We start from the raw sequence: 25,574 nt of genomic DNA, 5'->3' as shown, positions 1-25,574 counted from the left end.
TCCAATGACATTGCTTCTCACAAATATTCCAAATCCTGTCTCTCTTCCAGCAATTTGGCAGATATACTCAGTGTCATATTTCAGCCATGTTTATTCATTCCTTGTGAGCAGCAGCCTTAATAATTATAGAATAGTAAATGTGATTTAGACTGCGAATGTGCATCAGTTTTAAAAAAAAATTAAACGGACCAAATCTGGACATACTGAACACCAAGACGTTTAAAAAGGTCTCTCTTTGTTTATTTATTTCACAAACATATATTTACATTGAACAAAAATTCACAACACTGAAAGGAAAAATGTATACATTAACAGATTTACATATGTATGCCCTTTCCCATGTTAACACTAGGCTCCATTCTTCCCTGTATCTGTAATGACAGGATCAGGTCTCAATGTGCTGATGAAGTGATGGTTTGTACGGATTATAAATGACATTTGCTAAGTGCCGTGGTTCCACTCTTCAAAGTTCTTTGAAAAATGGATTGCTTCTTAAAATAAACATCTTGTATGTCATTAGCATCAATTTCCATAAATAATAAACAAAGCTGAAGCTGTATTTTCTTTACCATGCTACCAGTATTCCTTACAGTTTACTAGAGCTCAGTTATCTTTGTAGTAGTTATTAAAGTTGATTCGCAGCAGGAAGTCCTCCAGGTGAGGTTGGTATCCCCTATTTACAAGTTTGGTTACCACTGTAGGAAAAGCAAATACACAAATCTTAATTTAAACCTCTAACAAGTCAATCTGTTGATTAAATGCACAAATACTATAATGGAAAAAGTCTATTGCAAACATCTGAAGTAGATGGAAACAAATCAGTAATATCATATAAAGAAGCCCCTGCCTGGGTTTCTGGAATTATAAAGTGCTCTCATTAACACTTTGTCTACACTGCTGTGGCAGCGTCGGCGCTCCCGAATCGATGCTGTGGGAAGTGCTCTCCAGTCGACGCCATAAATCCACCCCCATGAAAAGCATAAGGCTACATCGACCGGAGGGTGCCTCCCATCGTCGCAGCCCAGGGGAGACACCGCGGTAAGTCAAATTTAGTAAATCGATGGGAGATATGCATTCTACAGTACATAGCTTGCGTATCTCCCGTCAACCCAGCGCGGCAGTATAGACCAGGCCTAACTGTCTGTACAACAAATCAGATGCAAGGCAAGGAACAAAAGTGTCAATCCTAGACAGTGTGCATATAAATGAAATTTTATTCTTTTAATTATAAGCACACTTTATTCAAACTTTTTTTAAAAGGACAATTTGGGGTTCCCATAACATCACATTAACCAGTGGGCAGGCACTATTGATATGCCTGACCTCTGTAAAAGAAGGCAGCTCTGCTAGTTTTCTTATGCCAAGACCACTGTTACAGAAGGGACCATGAGACAAACACCTGATGATTGCAAATCTTAACTGTAAACTGAATAATAAAGTTGCTAATGCTAAACTTCATTAACAATAAAGAAGAGATCTTTCCAATTAATCAAAGTCAGAAAAATTGCCCTGGCCTCATAAACATCCCATGCACCAATGTGGAGGGAATTAGCAAGCAGTAGTAGCATGCAAGGAAGAAGTAAAGGTGTAGAATATACAGGTTTAGAGCCTGAGTCAAAGCCCACTCAAGTCAACAGGAGACTCTCTATAGACTTCAACAGGCCTTGGATCAGGCTCTTTGTGAGAGACAGAATCTTGCAGAATATAGTGATTACAGGGACATGTACAGATGAACAAGTACACATCTATTTTGTGGTGATTAATATGGGGGGAGTGTAAAGGACCAGGTCACTCTGTATATTTCCTTACAGGAGGCTCTATTAATCTCTGTCCATGAAGCAACCATAGATCTCGTAGGATGTGCTTAGATAGCTCCCAGAAGTGTTCTGACTTCCTGTAGGCTTTGGAAGCAGCCACTCTAACTCATCCTGAAATATTTGCTTTTGTTGGTTTTTGTCCTTTGACACCACTTTTTGACACCCTTAAAGAATAAAAAGGGCATCTCATTTCCTGAAGGATACAATCTGATGGAAACAGTATTTAATGACTGATATCTAAGGAAAAAAAGTTTTCACTTCCTTTGAGTACTGGGGCTTCTAACAAAGGAAAGTAAGGAGCTGCCTGTATTCACATGAAATGGTGAACTTCTTTTTGGTAGAAACATAGGAAGGGTCTGCAAGACCAGTATCATTTGGGAAATGTAGAAGATTAGATAGGGTCTCTCTAACTTGCACACCCTGCAAGCTGAGGTGACAGCCATGAGGAATCCTACTGCGAAAAAGTACATGAACCATGTGTCAAAAAATCTGAACAGTGGCAAAGTTCTTGCCTGCAGAACTAGGTTTAATTCCATCTGGCGGTAGGTGAGCAGACTGTGGGCTTTGGTCTCTTAACCCCTTGCAGGAGCCATGAAATTCAATCTCACAGTAAGATATAGTATTCATCTTGTAGGGAGATGTAAAATACAGTTCAAAAGACTCTTTTTGTGTTGCCATTTTAGATACTTTTGTCTGTCATACGGTTTCAAAGACTACAAACCAGATAATTAGGAAATCTAAGCCTATTTTAGGCTCAGCAGTAAATATTTATTATGGATTTACTCTCTGTAAACCACCAAATGCGATACTGATTGTCAACTATGGGACACATGCCAAGAATTCAGACTTCTGATGCTGAGGCTTTAAAAATTAGTGGACATGGAGAGATCATAGAATCATAATAGATTAGGGTTGGAAGGGACCTCAAGAGGTCATATAGTCCAACTCCCTGCTCAAAGCAGGACCAACCCCAACTAAACCATCCCAGCCAGGGCTGTGTCAAGCTGTACCTTAAAAATCTCTAAAGGTGGAGATTCCATCACCTCCCTAGGTTACTTTCCCAGAAGTAATGCATTAAGCAAAATGAGTTCAATATACATATTCTCCTGCTTTTAGGTTGTACTAACAGAAACAACTGCAAGAACTGATGGGTTTTTCAGGTTCTGGTTGACAGAAGCAATATATATTAGCCCAATAATGCATATAAGTTCCTACCTTTGAATAAGAAGTGAGAGTAATATTTGAAAGTATTATAAGATTGTTGCATCAAACCAAAGTTGGGATGAACAGCCATTTGCTTGCCAGCATCAAAGTCCCATGACTGAGAGATTAACTGGCTGCGAAACTTCAAAATGAGACTGAAGATGCTGTGAATAATGTTCATCACAGGGGCGGCCTTCTCAGTCAATAGTCCTCTAGCAAAAAAAAAAACAGACTTTAAAAAACTAAATAGTCATTGTTTGTTTGAGGGGTTAGAAAGCAGAGAGATAATCCTTTGGGTTCCCTCTTTAATTATTTAAAAACAAAACAAAACAAAACAACAAAAAACATGGGACACTACAGGAATGAATTTATGTAACTTGAGTCCAGTCTGATTTACCTATTCTTCCAGGATGCTGACATTTATATATGAAGAGCTCAGTCCAGACACTTGTCCTTTACTTTTATGTTGGTGAGTCTAAATTTTAAATATCATGCTCTAGTTTTTCTTAACTTTGCTCAGGTAATTAAGCATCCTTCATCATTTCTGCCACTTCCCAATGCCTGAACTGGTTTTTCTGGATGCAGCAGTTCTTGTCTGTAACTAACAAGAGGAGCCATTTCTAGTGGGACACATTCTTTTTGCCTTTTCTTGTATCTACCCTTCCTGTTCTCCATTGTCTCTTCCTCCCGTCATTGCTGACCTCTTCTTTTTCTCTATTCCCTCCTTTCTTACCCCACTATCTCCACAGCTACTTACCTCTTAACCCCATTCCCCTCTTCCTATTCCTCTCCTCTTCACTCTCTACCACAACATCTAAGGGCCTCTACAGTTTGGTGCTAGTAACAACTGCAACATATGGGTCTCAAAGTGCTAATGGCCTGATTGACAAAGCCAGCAGTATTACATCCACTACTCGTGAACATTGATGATGGTCTTTTTTCAGAGATGTCTGTGTACATCACATAACAACTGCTCCACCAGGGTTCAGTCCTACAGCCTGAAATTAACTCTGCATAGGTATTAAAAGTATAAACAATGTATAGAGACAGCCCTTGTGCAATCCTTGAATTTGGATTATTTGTACATACTACTTATTCAGACTGAGACGACACTCATTTCCTGAAGTATTAGGTATTAATAGGTATTAACTACAAATCATGAACTTCCCTTCCATCACAGCACTAATATTCTGGGTGCTTCCGTTATATATACACACAAAGATTTTACAAATAAATTTTTTTTGTATACAGTAGAACGTCAGAGTTATGAACACCTCGGGAATGGAGGTTGTTCGTAACTCTGAAATGTTTGTAACTCTGAACAAAATATTATGGATGGTCATTCAAAAGTTTACAACTGAACCGTAATACAGCTTTGAAACTTTATTATGCAGAAAAAAAAATGCTGATTTAACCATCTTAAGTTAAATGAAATAAGCACAGAAGCAGTTTCCTCACCTTGTCAATCTTTTTTTTTTTAAACTTTCTTTTTTTTTTTAATAGTTTATATTTAACACAGTAATTTACTGTATTTGTTTTCCTTTTTCATCTCTGTTGATGCCTGATTGCGTATTTGCAGTTCCAACTGAGATGTGTGGTAGACCGGTCAGTTCATAACTCTGGTGTTCATAACTCTGAGGTTCTATTGTAATTACTACTTAGTATGTTGAAATCATTTTACGTGTACACACACACACACACACACACACACACACACACACACACACTCTCTCTCTCTCTCTCTCAGACTCTGTGCACACTATACTATATTTACACAAAACAGTGGGCCAAATCCTCAGCTGGAGTAAACGAAAACAGCTCAGTTGACTTCACTGTTTTTCCTTGAAGTGTTTCTCTGCTTTGCTTACCTGAAAATTGCTTTGTTGAGGTATTCTTCATGTGTTCTGTGAATTTCTTCCAGGTTTCCTACAGAAGACAGTTTGTTTCCAAATTCACACCATGTTACGTGCAATATTTGGTTAGCAATGTAACCTTGAATAACTTTAACAAAGTGCTGCATTTCATGTTTATACAGCTGGAGCTGTCGAAACTGAACAGAATTCGATGCACGACTCACTAATGCTGAAAATAAAAACAAAGATATTATTGTTGACACCTGCAGAGATTGTTCCCTTAAAAATCATGGCTTGAGACAAGTATCAATAGAAACCAGTCTGAAATTCCAAACAAATTTTGGCTTTCAAGGGCCAAAGAAGCTGTTTTAAATGGTATCTATTGTCTGACACATGGAGCTAAAAATATTGTTATGCAGTACCCTTTCTAATTTATCTTACCAGTGCGTTTTAAGTGGAACCAAATATCCTTGAGAGTCCACACCATGTGCTTCAACTGCAGCAAAAAGGAGAAGATCTTGTTGTATTTATTCATGCAGCTCTCGGTAATGACAATGTTCAGAGGCCAATCAACCTAAAAAACACCAAAACAACCAAGTGCCTTTAAAATGTTACTTGTCCATGTCATATTTGATCATTTCAGAATATTTCCCAGACCTTTCAGTCACAGGTACCGTTCAACAGGCTGTTGAAACATAATTGAATTAATTTATAAATGGCATCATAGAATGACCAGGATGAATGAATCCTATGACTTCATTTAGATTAGCCTAATTTCTTGACTCTTTTCCTCTGGGAGGTAGTAAATCAATAACTATACACCAAAGAACAAGAAACAATAAATATGGATGCTCAAATGATCATGTTATAAGCGCAAAATATAACTTTTGAATAATTTTTACTGCGTGCTTTCTTACCTTGTATCGTAGCTCCAAGCAGTTCAGAACATCAGGAGCATTGGGTTTAAACATTTCTGGAAGGTACTGGAGTGCAAAAGAAAGATTGGAAGCAAGCTGGGTGTCTCCGTGAAGGCTATACTGTAATGCTTTATTTAAGATAGAATTGAGAACCAGTGGATTCAGAAGTTCACCAGGAGTTTGTCCTGAACCAAGCTTGGAAAAAAAATAAATTTTAATTAATTACACATTATTTTTAGAGACATACAAGTCATGTTCTTGCTTTAAGGTAAATTTTTCAAAAACACCTAAGTGACCTAGGAACATAAGTGTCCAATTCATTTTTGAAAATGGGACTTGGCTGCTTTTGAAATTTTTACCCTTAGTCTTTTGGGCTCAGTATCATGACCGACATCAGAACAACCTGATTAATTAACAAGTTAATGTGACAGAATCAAAATTGATTCTGTGAAATAAGCCTCTCAATTTTCATCTTTAAAACTTGAAAGCAACTTTAATGTGTTTTCTGACATTTGTTTGCTAATGAAATGTATACATTTGTTGAAAATCCAAATGAGAACTGGCTAATTCACTTTTCAAAATACAAATATAAAGACTTTTATGGAAAATATAAATAGAAGCACACAGAAAATTCAGAATTGCAGGTTTCAGGTGTCAAAATGAGCAAAGAACATAAAAAAAACCAAGTAGTTCTAAATGTATCATTTATGTTGCCCTGATCCTCCTGCAACTATTAAATTGACAGAACTGAGCATAAAGGCCCAGATCCAAAGCATTTAAGCACAAGCAGCCCCCACTGACTTCAGCAGGGCTTCTCACATAATTCTTGCTCAAAGTTAAGCATGTGTTAATGTGCTTTTCTCCATTGTGACGAAAATGCTCTCAGCTTCTAGAGAGATGGTGTTAATTATCCTGTGCTCCTGCATGTCCTGATAGCCAAACCTAAGCCCAGCCCCAGCCCCAGCCCATTCTTCTTGTGACCTCACCCTGGGACACAGAAATGAGGCATATGAGTGCCACCTCTGCAGAAGTTTTCAGAAACCCTCTCCCTAAATTCTCCTTCACCAGTGCTTTGTGGGATATTTGAAGTGGGAGTGTAGACCAACTCTTCACAGCATTGGCCCCTGCAGGGTGGTGGGAGTGGTGGGACTCAACCAGTGGCAGCGGTGTCCTCCAGTTGTGCAGCAGGGGCCAGAGCAGTAGCAGGGACTCATAGACTAAAGACAGAAGGGACCATTATGCTCATGTAGTCTGACCTCCTGCATAGTGCTGGCCACAAAACCTCACCTATCCACTCCTGTAATAGACTCCATACCTTATATTCACAGGACTGGAGGTTCTCTTCCCTGAAGATCTCCAATTTCTGCGGAGTTTGGAGGTTATACCCCTGGCCTCCTCTCCAGTGTGCCAAATCCCCCCCCCCCCCCTTCCTCAAGAAGAATATCAGCAGAATATACAGCTCTTACAGAGTTTCTTGGGCCTCGTGTATCGCCTCTGATAGGCATTTCTAAAAGAGGGTATATTTTGGCCCACAATCATTAAGGCCTCAGCTGGGCCTTTTTGCTACAGAAGTTGCTGCCTTGGTACAAGGGGGAACAAAACAGATAAGGGAAAAACAGCAGATAGGATTTTAACCCACTCCTCATTACCATCCTTGCACATATTGATTTTTTTTTAGCTACCTATGTCAACACTGGGAATTGTCCTTAATATCACTTTATGAGGTATTAGAGGTTAACAGACATCATAGCTACTGCAAATGACCAAATACCAGAGTTATAAAACAAGCCAGCACAAATACCTTCTCAAATAGTAGGTCACTAAGTGACTGAGCAAACTCTCCATCTTCCATTAACAAAAAGTGTCTTAGTGCTTCAAAATGCTTCTCTATGTTCAATTCCACAAAGTAGTAATCGACTATCGCTTTGTTCACAAGGGAAACACTAATAAAAACACAAACCAACAATCACTCTTAAGAACAATTCTTTCCTTACTATTAAAATTCAGTCATGGATATTACTATCAAATTAATGTTTCAATATTTAGCATAGTGTTCAAGCTTTCATGACATTCATACGCACAAAAGAAAATAAGAGAAACCTTATACACAGATAGCATCATCCAGAAGGAGTCAGAACTAAAACATACCACTACTGAGAACTATAATTTGATTGGCATTGCCAGTCTATCTGAAGACTGGTTATATATGAAGGGCTTTAGTGACACCACATGGACAAAAGGGAAAATGTTTGCAGTATTCTCTCTGTGAAACTTTCATCTGCTGAGTTCATCAGACATCAGAACAACCTGATTAATTAACAAGTTAATGTGACAGAATGTGTTAATGTGGTCAAGTAGAAGTGTCATGTCTGTATCTGAATAGGTGTCCCATTTGGTAATATATGGAAAGTAGCAGATTAATTTAATTTACGAGATGGTACTCTAAAACCTACAGGAAAAAAATCCTTGAATCAGAGGCATTTCAAATCATTTGTGAAGAGTTTTCTTGGCAAATGCTGATCTTTTCTGCACTAATACATTTTTGTTCAATATCCTACCATGAGAGCCCTGAAATCCGCAGATATTCACATAATATCCGCAAATCGCGGATCAGATGCAGATACTAATTTTGTACCCACACAAGGCTCTATCTATTGTTGGTCTGTTCTGTTGGTATATACTGTTTCCATTTACTCTAACAGCAGCAAACACAACTTTCATCTGACTCCAGAAGAGCCTGTCAGAGGCTTGAGGTTAAACGTAAACATACAGTAAAGGGAGAGGCAACATGACAATTGCACGCATGTGAATTTGCCTGAATTGTCCATCTGATCATATTTTCCTTCTATTTTCTCTACTTCACTTGTTACCCTCTTCTCACTGCTTTATAGGTGAAACAAAATATATATAAAAATAATCAGGAATTTTATTTAAAAATACACACACATCCAAGATATTTTTGAAAAAAGTAAATGCCAACTAGAGGATGTTGCTCAGAAATCTGAGAGACTGAGAGCAAACTCCTGCCTTCAACCCCGGTATCTCCGGTAAAGCACATTCAGTTTCAAGTTTGATGTAAATATAGAGCAAATTTCCATTAGTTGTGGAAGCAGCCACTGAGTCACCTATACTTCTGGAAGGAAGGAAAAATGTTCAGAAATGGAGGTTACTTACTGTAATTGGAAATTCTTCGAGCTGCGGAGTCCTTATCAGTATTCCACCATGCATGACATGTGCCTGAGTCTGGAATTTCTTCAAAGCAGTGTCTGTTGACACACACGTGTGCAGTAGTTTCCCTTGTATTCCTGACCAAGGATATAATAGGCAGTGCAGATCAACGCCTCTCTAGTTCCCCTTCTTTTCTGCAATTCCTATAGGATCTAGAGCAGAGAGGAAGGAGGGCAGGTAGTGGAATACAGATAGAGACCACACATCTTGAAGAACCTCCTGTTACAGTAAGTAACCTCCATTTCTTCTTCAAATGCTGGTCCCTATGTGTATCCCATGCATGGGTCACTAGCTAGCACATGGGTCACTAGTGTTCAGAGTGGAGAAGAGTGCAAGGAAACCAGTAGCAGAGAGGCTTGTAGTATTGCTGCTTCTATGGCCACATCCATGACAGCAGCATGAGTGCAAGCGTAGTGTGACGGGAATGGATGAACAGAGCTCTAAGCTGCTGCTCTGCAGATGTCTGGTAGCAGAACGACTGATAAATATGCCATTATACCCCCAAGAGGGGGAAGGTGTGCTATTTTGTAGCATTCTAATATGCATCCCAAAACCCACTTAGACATCCTCATCGTGGCTTCTAGTTCACTGACCCTCCTGGCCAAAATTATAGACTCTAAGAATGTCACCTTCATAGATAGGGAAGGTGTTGCCATAGGCTTGAAGGATGGACCTGTGAGTACTGAGAGGACAAGTTTAAGGTCCCATTGAGGTGTAGTAGGCTTAATGATTGGCAGAAAGGTCCTGATCAAGCTGTTCATAAATTGAACTGTGGTCAGGTGTGTGAAGATAGAATGTCTGTCCACCAGAGGGAAGATGAAAAAACCCCGACTAGAACTGGCTCTGGATCCTCCTCTTTGTACACCAATGGAACCAGCTGATAATGATGATGAGTGGTATGACTTCTCAGGGGGTTCAGGCACCTGACCTAAGGGGCCAAGGGTCAGAAAGAGGGATCCATCGGTCTTGGCAGACCCCAAGGGAATCTGTAGCAGCTCTCTCCAGAGGGTTCATATCAGGAGGGATGGTGAGCATAGCCTCTTGAGTCTCTGTCAGGGCTCCTGTCCCTTCTTGGAGATACTGAGGCAGCGATCTCCTCCAATTCCAAAGATGGTTCAGTTGGCAGCGGTGGTAAATGTCAGTACCGGGGCACTCCTGTCCAATGGGGGAAGCTTCTCTTGGGACGTTAAGAATGGTTCCTCCTCTGAGGTAAGGATGTTTCTCAGGTGTGAAGGGCCCAAAAGAAGTAGGGACTGTGGGTGGAGGAGAAATCTATCATGTGGTGTTACCAAAGTCTCAGTATGGTCCAGAGTCTGAAGAGTTCCCATGGGAGCACCGGAAGGATCAGGCTCGTCCATCGCAGTTGGTCAGTCTTTGGCTAAATGAGGTGGTACCAATGGTGCGTCCGGACCAGTGCTTGTAGGTGGGAACAGCAACTGCCTATCCTTACATTTCGGTCTTGCTTACACTGCCAGAATGAGCAGATCCTTCTTCTTTTGTGCCTTGCCTTCCAGCCTGGGAGCCTTTGGCACCATTTCTGTGGGATCCATATATGACATCTGGTCAGACCTGGATTGGCTCAGAGAGGAAACGCATTTCTTATGGACAGTCTTCTGATGGGATCTGACCTTGCGTCTGTGAGAATGCCCTTTATTCTCATGGGGAACCCTGTGTGAACAGTTTTTATGCTTTGGTGGCAGAGGCCCTGCTCCAAGGCTTGCACTTGGAGGGGCACTGATAGTTGGCTGAGGCTGATGTATAAGGTGTCTCCTGGGCCTGGGTCAGAATGTGGCTTCATAGCTTCCTCTATCAAGAGCTTCATAAACTGTGACACTTGTGCCTCTCTAGTTCTGGGTGGTAAAGATCTACAAATACTGCACTTTGCAGAGATGTGTGCTTCACCCAGGCAATACAGGGACCGTTGATGTTCATCATTGACAGAGAAGAAGTGAAGGCAGGAGACGCAATTTTTGAATCCTGGGACTCTGGGCATAGTCCTGGAACCAGGGAGAATTTCCCCTAAAGGCAGGAGAGCAGGGAACTCTCTTACATAGACTATGTACTATACTTACTAAAACTTACTAAACTAGATATAAAAACTATTTACAATGAGTTTACTTTATAGGTTATACAATGAAGGAGGACACAATTCCAATCCAGGCTATGCAGTATTAAGGAGGAACTGGAGAGCCATCAACCCATACCACCTATTAAATCCTCTATCAGGAACATGAGGGACGCTAATGTGCACGTGCAGGTCAACAGACACTCTTTGAAGAGCTTCCAAACTCAGGTGCATGGCATGTGTGCATATCCATGTGTGCAATACGCAAGGGAACAGCACTCGAAGTAGTAAGCAGATTTTCATATGGCTCTGTCTCAAGGGAGAATGACCAGTGAAGAAAAAATAAATGGAGTTAATAAAAGTGGATTTGTTATTCCTAATTAATACTTACTGAGACACTAGCGGAGCAGTAATAGAGTGTTTCATCAGCACTGGCAGAGATAAAAGCTCACTTAGTTGTACAGCTGTTTCATCTGTTGCTGACTGTATCAAAGGATCCACTGGGAAAGTGTATGACCTGGGTATCACATGATGCAAGAGATGGGAAACTGGCAACTCTGCTAAATTAAGAATATATATATAAAATGGTAAGCTTACACTTAAGATATTTCAATTCATCTTCTGAATGTCATTCCAGATTAGAAAAATCAAAACATGCTACAATAGACTTCAGATTTTTATGCACAAAAACAAATAGTTTTGCCACTGCATTTAATAATTATGATGATAAAAATCATGTAATAACTTTTCCTTATGCCAAACACCTGATTTCTCACTCAAGATCATTATGTTTTCTTACTGAACTACCATTTCAAGAGTTCTACTCACACATTAAATCATAGCTGTCTTGGTATTTTTCAAGGCAATATTGGTCTGATAAGGTTTTCAGATAAACTTGTTCTTTCTTCCACGTATCATCTTCTTCTTCCGTCTCTTTAATCTCAGAAGCACAAGTCTCAGAAAGTAAAGTTTCTTGAGGTATAATATTCAGTGCAGTTGACTTTTCAGGCTCCTCTGTCTAAGAGAATGCAGACAATAACTAACACTGTCTATCAGAACTGATTATCTCATAAAGCCCATGCACAAATGATGTGTTTCTTACCTGTGAACCTTGAGGAAGCTCTGGTGGGAGATCTCTGCTGACATCTTTTGCAATTACTGTAATAACACATATATTAAAACAGTATCAGAAAAAAACAACCCATGAATGTACAAAATACAGCTGATTGCCTATAGTCTCTGGATCATCTCTCAGACCTGATCATAATTCCAAAACAACGCAAATTATGACAAAACCACCATTTCAATTCACTTGAAAAACAGGGAACTTTAGGTTCACATGTTTAGATACATTCCACAGTGACACTATTAACATCAATATATTTCAAGTACTCTCAGAATATTCTTCAATTTCAGACTGCAAGATAGGTATTCAAAATTACATAATATTTATAACTGGTCTGCAAAGTTTCAAACCAGTGAAAAATTTTAACAAATATTTCATCCTTTTCATTCAGGAGACCTGATTAGATGCAAATTCTTACCTGTAAATTCTAATAGTGTTTAGCCATAGACTCAATGAATTAACTCATATAAGTACCCAGTTAGAACATACATGCTTGATGGTAATTTTTATAAAAGGTCCTAAAAAATTGCTGACCTACTGAATACAATTTGATTGTCTTATTCTAACCTTCTTGTTTCTCTCTTTCTTCTGTGATGCTTTCTTGCTTTTCATCTTCAATATTAGAATCTGAAAGGACTGGAACACTGTCTGCGGACTGTGACTGGGGTAAGACCTCTTCCTTGCCTTCTGATGATTTATCACCTCTTTTATTTTCATCAGTGGGAGAAAATTCTCCATTGTACAAAAATGTCTGAACTGTAGAGTCTGATGAGTGACCAGACATGGTTTTATGATGAGGTATTGGATCACTTTCTGTGAATGGAGACCACTCCCCTATTTTAATGTTTGACTGAGATACATGGCCAAAAGGGCTCCAACGAGGTTTTGAAAGCTCATTATCTGAAACTAGTTCTCCCGTTTTAATGTGCGATTGTGAAGCATGCCCATGGATGTTCCACCGAGGTCTAGGTAGCACAGCTTCAGACACATATTCCCCAATCTTGATATTGGCATCAGATGCATGTCCATGGATGTTCCACCGAGGTCTGGAGGGTACAGCCTGAGACATGTTCTCCCCAATCTTGATATTGGCATCAGATGCATGACCATGAATGTTCCACCGAGGCCTTGTAGGCTCTATATTTGACACATACTCGCCTATCTTAATATTGGCTTCTGAGGCGTGTCCATGAATATTCCATCTTGGCCTTGATGGCTCTACCTCTGAAGTATATTCCCCAATTTTAATATGAGCTGTGGAAACATGTCCATGAACATTCCATCGAGGCCGGCTAGATTCAACTTCAGAGGTATATTCCCCAATCTTTATGTGCGAATCTGAAGAATGTCCATATGGATTTGAATGTGGCAGGGAAGTCTCTGCATGAGACACATATTCCTCTACATTAATGCTAGCACTGGATGCATGTCCATGAATATTCCACTGAAGTCTCCTACTCTCCACAAACACATTTTCAACTCTGCCATGTCCTTGTGAAACAGCAGATGGCCTGAGAATTGTATTAAAATCATATTCACTTTGCTGATGTAACTGTGTATTGTCTTCTTCTTGCAGTGCTCCTTTCAAAAGAGGCTGACTTTCACTTACTTGAGTAGTTTCAGGAAGTTCTGAGCTAATATTTTGAAATGCTTCATCTAGTAAAGATCCTTGTACACCAATGGCAGCAGGCTGTTCATGCTGTGACTCTGGTAAGAAATCTTCAATATTTAGACTGGATTCAGGCAGGGAATTAGCACTCTGTGATGGATCCCATGTTTGCTCTATCCTTAGTAGCTGGGACTCAGTTCCTGCTGCAGCTGGCTCAGAATGTTGATTAATAAGAGTATTTACTGGCTGGGGCAAAGCCAATGGTTTATCAGCAAAAGTAACACTCTTCAGTCCAGATTCAGAATCACCTCTGCCAACATTATTGTCAGAATGCACAGGTTCCACAGAAGATACCTAAAATACAAATAATGGTTGTAGTCTTCAGCTATTTACATATAGTTCGGATGTACTTTAAAATTTAAACTACTTTTCCACAGCAAGATCTTATTTCTAGTTCCCCCTTTTTATTGCCAGCACCGCAATACTGTAATATCCATTCACAGGGCTGCCATGGTGACTCTTCTGTTTAGTGATCACAGATTTACAAAATTCACTTAGAAAACTTGGAATTGTCATGCAATGCTTATATGTAAGAAAATAAACCAACCTGAGAGCTTGGTTCTTCTACAACAGTGTCCATAACTGAAACTGTTTGGCTCCGCTTATGTGGAATAATGTCTAATTTCCTCCTATATGTCCCATCAGGAAGTTTTTCAAGCATCTCCTAAAAATCAAAATAGCAAAACCAAAAAGCTTTTAATGTACCAAATGTTAAAATGCTACAAATGACGTTTCTTTTAAAAATTTTAAAAATACCTCAATGCGTTTTTGATCTTCTAACAGAAAGTTGAGACGAGCTGTTTCCAGTTTGTGCCTCTGGATTTTCCATAAAGCTCTTTGCTCCCTACGGGCTGCATCATCAGAAAGTTTGCTATAATGGTCAATTAATTCTTGCCTGAAGGAGAGTAAAGACACAAGTAAATTACAGACACTCCATATGCTTATTTTTCATCTTGCTTTCTATATGCTGGTGTAGAACAGAAAAGAAATGATAGATCTCTCATGTTTTAAAAATAAAATATGTTTTAAAAATAAAAAACCAGAGGTTTCCATCCACACTACAGAAGCCAGCTGAAAATGTTAAGAAAATAGGATGGTATTTGTGTCAATAAGTTTTTGTATAACAATGTTATTAGGACACTAATTTTTCATAACCAGTGTGCTTAATGTATGACAGAAAAACAAACAAAAATTACAAATAGCTGTATACTGATGAATAATGTCAAAACTTGCAATAACTATAATTACTATACAAAATTTACATCAATAATAACCAATTTTAACACTGAAAACAGTGTTCTGTTTCCTGCTCATTACTGTTTAAATCTACCTGATAAGGAAAAACAACTGGCGTTAAAAATAGCACACCTATGGCAATGTCCTCGTCAATTTAACTTTTATTCATATTTCATTTGTCCTTTCGATGGTTAATGGAAGCAGTAATGAATCCGGGTAAGGTATGTCCTGGAGGGATCAGCTAGTCACAGGCCCGTAAAACCAGTTATCCCAATAATGAGCCCTGTAACTTCTGTTTGGCTAAAACATATCTTCCACAAATGCATCTAGTCTTGATCTGAAGACATCAAGAAATAGAGTATCCACCACTTCCAGATGGAGATTTTGAAAGTATGGGGTGAAGCCCAAGGCTCTACCCCTGGTAATGACTAACTATCAAGAAATATCTGACCTGGACGTGGGTCCTGATTATATATCAAATTAAAAGGAACTGACTGAGATAATAAATTTCACCTTACATACCCAGACACGACTTGTAGCCCCACCAATGTGTGTCCTTAGATTAAAATGAAGCCCTTAATCTCTGACAGCTATTCAAAACATAATCCAGATAAAACCAAATAGCATTCACCAATGTACAAATTGTGGCTCTGACCATGCAATCAGATCCACCTGGGTGGACTCCTGACCTCAGGTAGAGCCCCACTGAAGTCAGTGGTACCTGTCTGGATTTAACTGTGAGATCAGGTCTATGTAGACTCAGAGGAAAGTACTGTAACCCACATTTGACATTAGTAGTAAAACAAAAAAGACTTTAATTCCCACATACATTTTTCCCCCTGCTTTGATACATCTTTTTTTTTGCTGTGGGGGCAGCTTTTGATCCCAGCTTATTTTGATGTTAAAGTTTTCCTAGAGCTATGATTATGACGAAAACCAGTATGGATGTCATTGGTGTAGACAGTCAGCTCTCTAGAGCAACTGCTAGGATTCCAAAATGAAAAGCAATATTTTATGGGAAAATCTGATACGAAACTTTTGGGAGACTAACCACAAATATTGTTTCTTAATACATTACCTTGCTTTTTTTTCCAGTTCCTCTTCTAAGGCTTTCAGTCTTTTCTCTCTCTCTCTCAGCTCTCGGGCATAGCTGAAATCATCATCAATCTCCTCTTGTTTCATTGTAAGTCGACGCTACATAAACATTCAGAACTCTTAAAAAAAAAATCACGCTTAACACCAACACAGTCAGAAAGATTAACACATTTTAAAGAGCTTTTCAAAAGCACATAATTAGCTGTTTGAACGATTTCAGAATATACAGTAAACCCCCCAATTTTATGTCATATCAAACATCTCAAAATTACAGTACAGTGCATAAGTTGCAGTATGGTGTACTGCATTACTTTTTTTTGTCCTTCAAACCAGTGCAGTGATTTCCAATGCACTGAAGACATTGGAATGTGAAGGGATGTTGACTTTTTCTTCACTGACATCACTATTGTTGTTTTTCCCTCCTTTATGGAAAAAGGGTTTATATAATTGGTCATTCCTAATATTTGAGTTCATAACAATTGAGGTTCCACTGTAAAACTGGAATTTGTCTTTTAAAATCTTTACTAAAGAAAAACATTCTCATGCAATCAAACCACAAAAATACCTCTTGATCTTTTGCAAACTGTTCTTTTAATTTCTGAAACTGTTCCCGTTTCTTTGCATCCAAAGTCATTCTCTCTGATATTTGTTGATCTGTATTTAAATTGAAAATATTGTCACTTTACGTCAACATACACAAAAAACATAGAAAAAAATTCACTAGATGAAACCTTCACTGAAACTTACCATTAATGGCTTTTAGTACTTTACTAGCTGTTTCTCGAGCATGAACAATCAACTCCTGCTTTGCAATCTCCATGCGCAAATCCTAAGAGATAAATATATATAGTTATATTATGATTTTCAGACAAAGATATGGTGTTGCAATTTAAAGTGTACACTTTCATTCCATTTCATAGCAATAATCCCCTAAGGTAGCTGGCTTCCATGATTTATACCTAAATAAATGGGACACTTTATTAAGTGGGTAAGTCATTAAACATAATATCTAAGGTTATACTAAAATTTATTAACACAACGATCAGCTCACTACAGTAATGAAATTCTACTAAAATAATTAGACATGCAAATTATTAAAAGGACTTGACAAATGGAACAATCTGATTAGTTAATAGACAAGTTAGACTTCAATAGTTTACTAGTTGGGTCTTAATTACCTTTCCTTAATAGATTAAAACAGATACAACAGATTACTGAAGAAAAGTCCTCCAAAATTATTTCCAAAAATCATGAAAATGTCAACATCTAAATGACGTCAGTGAAATGAAACTCAAAAAATAATTGTTAGTCTTTATTTGCAAAGGCTAGTAGCAGGCCAGCACAGGAAGACTATAGTCATGAATGTCAATACTTTTAAATATACAATAAAATGAGAAATCCGTTTAAAGAAAACACCCTAATGATATAAAATTCATTCTTCTTTAATACTCATTTACCTTTTCTTCCTTGCTAATAGAACTGTAACGGGCAATTCTTTCCATTCGACCCACATATACTGCACAGTCTCTCTCAATCTCTTTCAGCTCCTCAAGGGAAAAAATAACAGAAATCCGAGGAACAGGGATATCTGACCAGCATATGTAATGCTGCAAATAAGAAATATTATACAGTTAAATAGTGAAAAAGTTTGTACATTTTAAATATCTAATCAGGCTTATGATTGTATATGAACATAACAATTGTTTGAGATGCTTCCTATGAGGAGTCTTGTTCTTAGCCATTCTGTAGATGTTTAAATATCTATTTTTAATGATATTACATTCTTGAATAGCTGATGGCATTATGTGTCCAATAATGGGCACTGCTTGCCTTTAGATACAACACATACATCCAGATATTAAACTGGAACTGAAATAATAGAATCATGTTTCTACACCGTGAATGAGACCTTCGAAGTACATAAAGACAGGATCTTAGAAATCAGATAAAAAGATCAAAATATAAATTGAAGGGAACTTTTAAATTTATTATTTCAAGCATTCTTCCTACCATTTTGCAAAAAAATGTATAAAGTGGAACTATTAAAGTTTGTCTGAAAAGGCTGCAGCAAAAAAAGTCAAAATAATGAGGGGAGAAGGCATGAAAATATTTAGATCTCCATATCGGCTAACCTCAGGTCTTTAAGAAGAGGAAGCCTTCGGCTTTCTCGTCAGAGTTTTCTGGGTATTGGAGAACAATTGCTTGGTGGCTTTAAATATTCAGGCTTTACACAAAGGAGAATATGAAACCTAAATTTGTATAAGAGTCCATTAAATTTACTGCTGCACATTCATAGTTTGTCAATTAGATATCAACATCTGGGTTACACTGGAATACTGAGGTTATGAATACTTAAATGTAAACAGCTAAATAACTTTCTCCCATATGCCTCTTTGGCAGGCCACTTATCAATAAAGGCATAAATTTATTTGCCACAGAGCTAATCAACATATGCTAAGAATCTATTGTTCTTGTAGCATAACATGAAAGATCCAAGCAAGTACTTGCCCTGGGACAACACAATTTCAATAAGTTTATGGTTTTCCCACAAATGTATACATCATTGGCAATATGCTTCAGAAACACAGGGACACAATCTTCTACTTCTTTTGAAATCAAAATATATCCATGGGTCCAGTAATGTTTATCTGTAGATCAAAGACAATAAAGATCAAAGTATAGTATTTAATAAAGATAACAAGATTGCAAACTGAACAAACTAAAAGTTCTATATACACATACTGTACCTCTGAAGCCAAGATAATCCTCATTCACTTGGATCATGAATTCGCCATAAACATCCCTGAATACACCACTGTACACCCAATCATAGATAAACCTAAAAAATGAAAATTATTATAAACATTGAGAATTAAGTCCCTTTTTCCTTTCTAAAATTATTTTATTTAATCAATACACACAACTAACAGATTATTTTCTTTTGACATATCTCAGTATGTATGTAGGTGTGAGTGCATGTACACACTGACAAATATTCTGCTGATTAAACATTTTCTAAGTCATGACTAAAAGGTAAAGTCTTCAAGTCATATAGAGGATAGATATAAAAGTTAAGCATAATCACACTGATAGTTAACCCCCCAAAAATATAAAACAGTACACACCTCATTTTTGGCTTAACAAGCATCCTTTTTATAGAATCTTAACTGCAAACATTTAGTTTAAAATCATTCTAATTCAAGTAATATAACAATTTTTTTTACTGATCTGGACGTATATAAAATCTTTGCATTGTCATAATGCTAGAACACATTTTATGGGGAGGAGGGCAGGAAGAGAATTTTAATTAGATGAAACTTGTTAAAAAGGAGAAGAGGCACTACAGAACTCTTGGACACAAATTCAGACAACTTTTCCTTTGAGCTTGAGCACTTTTTGACCTATCTGAAGAAATGTGAACTACTGTTTTGGGGTAAAATATTCCCTTTTTCATATATTTATCATAACACCCTCTTGACCCCAGTGTGATGCTTAGGTTACCCTCCCTGTATGTACAGAGGAAACAAAATTATTGTAAGTTACAGATACTGAAACGGGGTCCCAGCAGCATCAGCCCAGTCCTTTTTTTCTACTGGTTACAGTACAGGCCTAATGCCTAGGAACAGACTAGTATTGTAAAAAGAAAAATGTATCCATAGCAACCGCAGTTCAACTTTAACCTAATTAAAAATAAAACCTTTTTTGTGTTAATATTCTTATATTTTTATGATTTATAGCAGCAATAACGACTTCTAGATTGTACATTTCCTGGAAATTAATGAATTAATGACCGGGTTTAACATCCTCAAGACAGCCATTAGCTGGCAGGAAATGACCTCTCTGGCAACCATTACTGCTTAAACAATAGATGTTCTGAAAGTGACTGGCTAAAAATGCATTTAATAAGCCTTGATCCTTCAAACGCTTATGCATGTGCTTATACTTTACGGCCCTAATCCTGCAATAAACACTATGAGGGTCCAACAGTCTGCCAATACATAAGTTGCAAAAGCCATAATTAAGTATTTCAATGGGTTTACAGCCAACTGAGAAGGTCTGAGGCCCAAAATTTGATGGGAGTGTGAACATATGGAAAGTATGGCAATGGGACGAGTCCTAGATTCAGAATATCCTGATGAGTTTGTTCTGTCCTCCCTTTAATTTTATTATACTTACCACATTATTATTGAATTTTTTTTAAATTACTATTTGTAGTTCCTAAAAGCCTCTAACATTTTATACACTCCTTAACATCTCTATAAAGGTAGATAAACAAACCATTTCCAAAGTTGTGTGGATATTGATTAGAGAAACAGGTACATCAAGGGGATGCTATTAATGATAACATCTTACTCAACAGCTATCCCTATTTGTATTTAATCATCTCTGCTTACGTTAGTGATATAAAAAATGTTTTTACTACTTTTGAACTCCTATTAACATTGAAGAGCCAACACAGGTAGAGAGAGTGAGGTGGGATCTTTCCTGGTTTTATGCGTAATTAAGTATCAGCTGCAGGATATTTATTATTGGTGATGATGATGCATAAGGAGGAAAGAAACCGAACCCTACTTGATTCTCAGATTCCTGTGTGTATTTGCTGGGTTGGCAGTTAGGAAAAAATTATCCTTATATTTGTTTTAAAAAAAAAAAAAAAGAAGAATTTGATATAGAAGTCACTGGGAAGCAAGCATGGAACCACACAATGCCATTTTTGCAGTCACTTTTCAGAGGCAAACCACACGTTAGGTCATTAAAAAAATTCACATCCACTCTGAAAATCTTCATGCTAATGGACTGCCTTATATAAACTAAACCAACCTAGTTATTCACTTCTTTAGAGTGATATTACATTAAAAATGCCCCCAAAAGAAAACCAGTTGGTTATTACCAAGCCACTACTAAGCACAATTATAAAACAAATAGTCCGCAACCCACCTGGTATATGGTTCGCAACTAGTTTTTAACAATGACAGAAGAACTGGGTAATGTTCATTACTGCAGTTATTGAGAGCCTCTTTGTACAGGTATGAAAGCAATCTTACTCCCTGAAAAAAAATGATAAACACCTAAATCTCAAAACAGTAAAATCCACTGTACTATTAGTAACAAAAGATTAATAATACACACACTTTTACATCCGTTTCATTAGATATAGATAATTTGGTCATGGCTCAGTCTGGATAAAACTGAAGTGATATCAGTGGGATGGGTGTAAAACAACCAGAGGAAATGGCAGAGATGACATGTCCCTTCAACTGACAACGCTTTATTGGAATCTTCAGGATTCTTTCTGGATACTGGGCTGCTTCTGGATACCCAGATAGCAACTGTAACCATGACTGCTTTTCTCATCTTTACTTGGACATGAGATTGTAACCCTACCTAATAGATGTACACCTCATCACCATTGTCCCTGTATTTTTCACTTCTATATATCGGTTTTCTGCACTACTCTGTGAAGGACTATACCTCTTTACCATATACACTATTTTAAGTTTCAACAGCCCATGTACGTAGCAGAGTTTCAAGCAACCAGCATATTACACTAGTGCTCAATGGACTACACTACCCTCCAACTAATTTCTGGAGCCAATTCAAGTTGTTAGTTTTGAACCCTAAAGCCTTTTATTAATTTGGGTCTCAAATATCTTAGGGTCCACCTTTCTTTGAACTTTACTTCATCCACTGAAATCACTAGGGTGAAGTCCCAAGATTTAAGTATCTGGGACTGGCCTGGCATATTCATTGGAAAGCCATACCCTCTGAAGTTCAAATTTGCTCTTTGGTCTGACTGAGCAATTAGTCACTGAAGCTTTTCAGAGGGGCAAGACTGAATAGGAAGGATTGTAGCAGGCTGTCTTCAGTTGATAGCATTGCTTTTAATCCTCAGATTATTTTGGTAATACAATAGAAAAATATTTAAAATTATATATGTTATATTGTAAATGTGTTTCTATTGTATACCACATACAGAACAGTGATAGGCATACAAAATAAATTAAACAATTTATAATCAGTATATGAATTCTCTCTCCCGTTTAATGCAACACTTATGTAGGATTTTCAAAAGCATTCAGCACTGGTCTAATAGTGTTCATTGCTAAAACTTCCATTGGCTTCATTGGGAGCAGAGTTAGGCCGACACTGAGCACTTAAGAAAACCCTACTCAATTGGGTTTGAAGCATATTGATATTAAAACTAAAACAATAGGTTTCCAAAAAGAAAAAAAATCAATAACCACCGTAGGAAACGAAGCACCAGCACCTCCGCTGATCCCCAATACAGCCATTCCTATGCCACAGAGTTCAGCTAAATACCTAAACAAAAAAATTACATTGATGTATTTCAGCCACAAATATCCCAGAGTGTTTACAGTGATCAATTAAATGTGCCACACTGGTGTGGCATGGGGCTATCATTCTGCACCATCAAAATTATAATAGGTTCTCCACCTCCCCTCCTACACCTTTCTCCAATTCAAGCTATAAAAGGAATTTAGATAAGCAGACTGTAACTCAAGTTGGAATTTGGACAGGACACTAGGTCTAACTATCTATACTAAAGTTATTTAGGTCTACACTAGAGTTTTGTTGACAAAAGGTGACTTTTGTCAAGAAAACAATCCTGGTGTACACACTGCAACCACTTTTTGTCGACAAAACTGCCCTGTTTTGTTGACAAAATAAAACCACATCGACAAAAGGCATACGGCTTTTGTTGGCAGAGGTAGGGCAACACAGTGTCAGTGTACACACTGTGTCCCCTTAGAGTGGTGGAGGGGCTGTCATACTTGTCAATTTCACTGCTCTGCTAGAGCGGTGAAATTGACAAGTAAGTGGGGGGTGGTGCCTGGTTCTGCAAGCTGCTGGGCTCTGGCTGCCGGTTGTGGGAAGCTGCTGCCTGACTGTGAGCCCAGGGGCAAGCTGTGCGCCCGTGGCCAGGTTTGCAGCCAGGCAACAGCCGTCCAGGGCTTGCTAGCATCCTGGGCTGCCAGCGGGTCGACAGCCACTCACGTCCGAGCTGGCACCCCGGCTTCATCCTGCTGCCGGCATCCCAGGGTGGCAGCTGCCAGCAGCTTCCTGGATGCCAGCAGGGCTGCAGCCGCCTGTGCCCAGGCTCACAGCTGGGCAGCTGCAGCCCCGCTGGCAAGCCCTGGGTGGCCGCCACCCCACTGGAGGCTGGGGCTTGGGCGCATGCCTCCCAGCTGGGAGCTGGGACTGGGCAAGCCACAGAGGGCTGCAGCCAGCTCCCGCCTGGGAGCAGGGAAGTCCCTGCGCTCTGGCTGGGATCAGTCGTGGTAGGGGGCAGCCAGGAGCCTGTGGGCTCCCTGCAGGGAGCTGAAAGATGGCTCTCTCAGCTCCCCTCACACTGTCCCTTAGGTCAGTGGAAGTGATCCTGGTGAGGACGCACTCCACTGACCCAAGGATAGCAGTGTGGACATCACATCTTATGTTGACAAATTTCTGTAGTGTAGACATAGTCTTAGTCTATCAGTCTTTATATATCCTTACTCGCTTCACCTCCTTGTGCCACAATTTCCCCACCTGTAAAAAATGGGGATATATAATAATGAGCTCATTTGTAAAGTACTTTGAGATCTGCTGCTGAAAAAGTACTCTAAGAGCTAGGTAGTATTATTACTGCTATTAGCCTGTGAAACTTCAAGAATATTTTCCATGAAAATATTAGTAAATGAACACCAAATATTGAATAAGAAGGATTCTGTAGTAGTGTCTTTTTAAAGTTCAGCAAAAAGTAACTGGATTTCATTTTTTCATTCCTACAATGCTCTAATATTATATTACCTTAACTGTCGCCCTAATTTTCTGAAGAGAAAACTGATTGTTAGAAGGCTTAAAGTGGGAGGTGTTGACAAAACACATGCTCGGTAATACTGAAGGTACTTTCTCAGTCCACTTGTGAATGCCTAGAAAAAGAAAAAACATTGACAACGCCCGGCTATTAAATTGTTAGTGCTCAGTTTATGTTCACACTGATTACAGTACATCAACATGAAAACACATATTCTTCATTATAATTTAGGTAAGTTATCTTTAAAAAAAAGTCATTTCAGTGGCAAGACAAAGAAAGATGTGTATTTGAAGGCTAATAGGATTTTTTCCTTTTCAGACATATGGACAACATCTATTAATGTTAATGTGAGTTGCACTGAGTATTTAAAAGAGAATACCAAAAATTAAGTCATTTTTATTTTCATAGTTGTAACGGCGTTACAAACAAACAAAGATTTCCTTTGCCTTTCTGGTTAAAAAAATAATACTCATTTGACAACAACAAAATTCATCACCCCTCACAATGCACAGAAAACTCACCACATTGCTTAATCTAAATCACATTTGGAAAACTAATATTTACAAGGAGGCAGTAAGAAATTCCAAACTAAGATGATCTAATAAAAGGTGAACTGTTTCACTCATTTTATTTCTTTTACATTATGAAGTACATTTACACTTACCAAAAAAAAGCTGCTATATTTTAATATATTTACTATACAAATATTTAGCAATATTGCAGAATATGGGAAACAGTCACACTTCCCAATAAACAGTCATGTCAAGATCATTCCTCTACACAAAGAAAAAACACACTACTGAGGAGGCTAGTAACCCATTCAAGTACATTACCTGAAAGACAAGCCCTTTATTGTATGATGAGTCTAAAACTGGCTGAAGAGAGAAGCGACTCAAGCGTGTGTAATATGTTCCATATTCAGCAACTTCTGATAGGAGATTGTTCATGCTCTCAGGTGATGTTCCAGATACATATATCCCCTGTTTTATCACAAATGTCTGAGCAGCCTAGAACGGTGCAGAAAGGGAGACAGTGTCAGTTATTTCAGAACTATATATTCAGTGTTAAATAATTATACAACCTCACTCCCAACTACCTGAAAACAAAATCACCATAAAATAATGACACAGATTTACAGTTTAGATATTATGATGCCTGGAGCTAAATATCTAAGACGGAGATAAACAGATATGAAAGGTAGCACAATTGTAAGAGGAAAATTACATCATAATTATTTTAAAGCATACATAAAAATACTTGTTACTTAATCTTTTAACCAAACAGTTCTGTATACATTATTTTATTCACTTTATCACTTTAATACATTCATGGAATCCATTAATTTAATTCCTCAAACCTATTTTCTTTTACAGATTACCAAAGAATTTTTTTGACATTTAAACTGCAATTAAAGAGTTCTCTGATTATTTTAAGTAATACTAATAAGAGTTACAAAACTTCAAATGCAGAAGATTTATTTCTCTTGCAAAAGTCTCTACCAAAAATCATGAAAACTGATGTGACTGAACATGGTAATTCTTAGAAAAGT

General features: G+C 38.1%; 1 protein-coding gene across 2 annotated transcripts in view; it reads right to left on the bottom strand.

Annotated features, from left to right (window-relative positions):
* Positions 1–218: 218 nt before the first annotated feature.
* Positions 219–25,574, bottom strand: part of TUBGCP6 (tubulin gamma complex component 6) — a 33,368-nt gene continuing 8,012 nt past the window's right edge. The window contains exons 5-27 of one of the 2 annotated variants that reach the window (XM_067564344.1): positions 24,859–25,032; positions 24,019–24,140; positions 22,455–22,530; positions 21,148–21,257; positions 18,957–19,048; positions 18,718–18,857; positions 17,667–17,816; positions 16,957–17,038; positions 16,775–16,863; positions 16,193–16,308; positions 14,635–14,773; positions 14,426–14,542; positions 12,777–14,172; positions 12,186–12,241; positions 11,912–12,101; positions 11,475–11,643; positions 7,592–7,733; positions 5,791–5,985; positions 5,315–5,447; positions 4,889–5,102; positions 3,033–3,232; positions 1,810–1,981; positions 219–695 (exon numbers count right to left, since the gene is read on the bottom strand). In XM_067564344.1, the coding sequence (XP_067420445.1) occupies positions 1,821–1,981; positions 3,033–3,232; positions 4,889–5,102; positions 5,315–5,447; positions 5,791–5,985; positions 7,592–7,733; positions 11,475–11,643; positions 11,912–12,101; positions 12,186–12,241; positions 12,777–14,172; positions 14,426–14,542; positions 14,635–14,773; positions 16,193–16,308; positions 16,775–16,863; positions 16,957–17,038; positions 17,667–17,816; positions 18,718–18,857; positions 18,957–19,048; positions 21,148–21,257; positions 22,455–22,530; positions 24,019–24,140; positions 24,859–25,032 (4,263 nt within the window). In that variant the 3' untranslated portion in view covers positions 219–695; positions 1,810–1,820. The remainder of the gene's footprint in view (positions 696–1,809; positions 1,982–3,032; positions 3,233–4,888; positions 5,103–5,314; positions 5,448–5,790; positions 5,986–7,591; positions 7,734–11,474; positions 11,644–11,911; positions 12,102–12,185; positions 12,242–12,776; positions 14,173–14,425; positions 14,543–14,634; positions 14,774–16,192; positions 16,309–16,774; positions 16,864–16,956; positions 17,039–17,666; positions 17,817–18,717; positions 18,858–18,956; positions 19,049–21,147; positions 21,258–22,454; positions 22,531–24,018; positions 24,141–24,858; positions 25,033–25,574) is intronic. The other variant, XM_067564345.1, reaches the window with a different exon arrangement.

This window comes from Emydura macquarii, unplaced genomic scaffold, assembly GCF_026122565.2.
Source record: "Emydura macquarii macquarii isolate MOO-44397 ecotype Brisbane River unplaced genomic scaffold, CSIRO-AGI_Emac_v2 contig_2636, whole genome shotgun sequence".
Taxonomy (NCBI): Eukaryota; Metazoa; Chordata; order Testudines; family Chelidae; genus Emydura; species Emydura macquarii.
The sequence above is the reverse complement of the archived record's forward strand: the minus strand, read 5'-3'. Positions and strand labels throughout refer to the sequence as shown.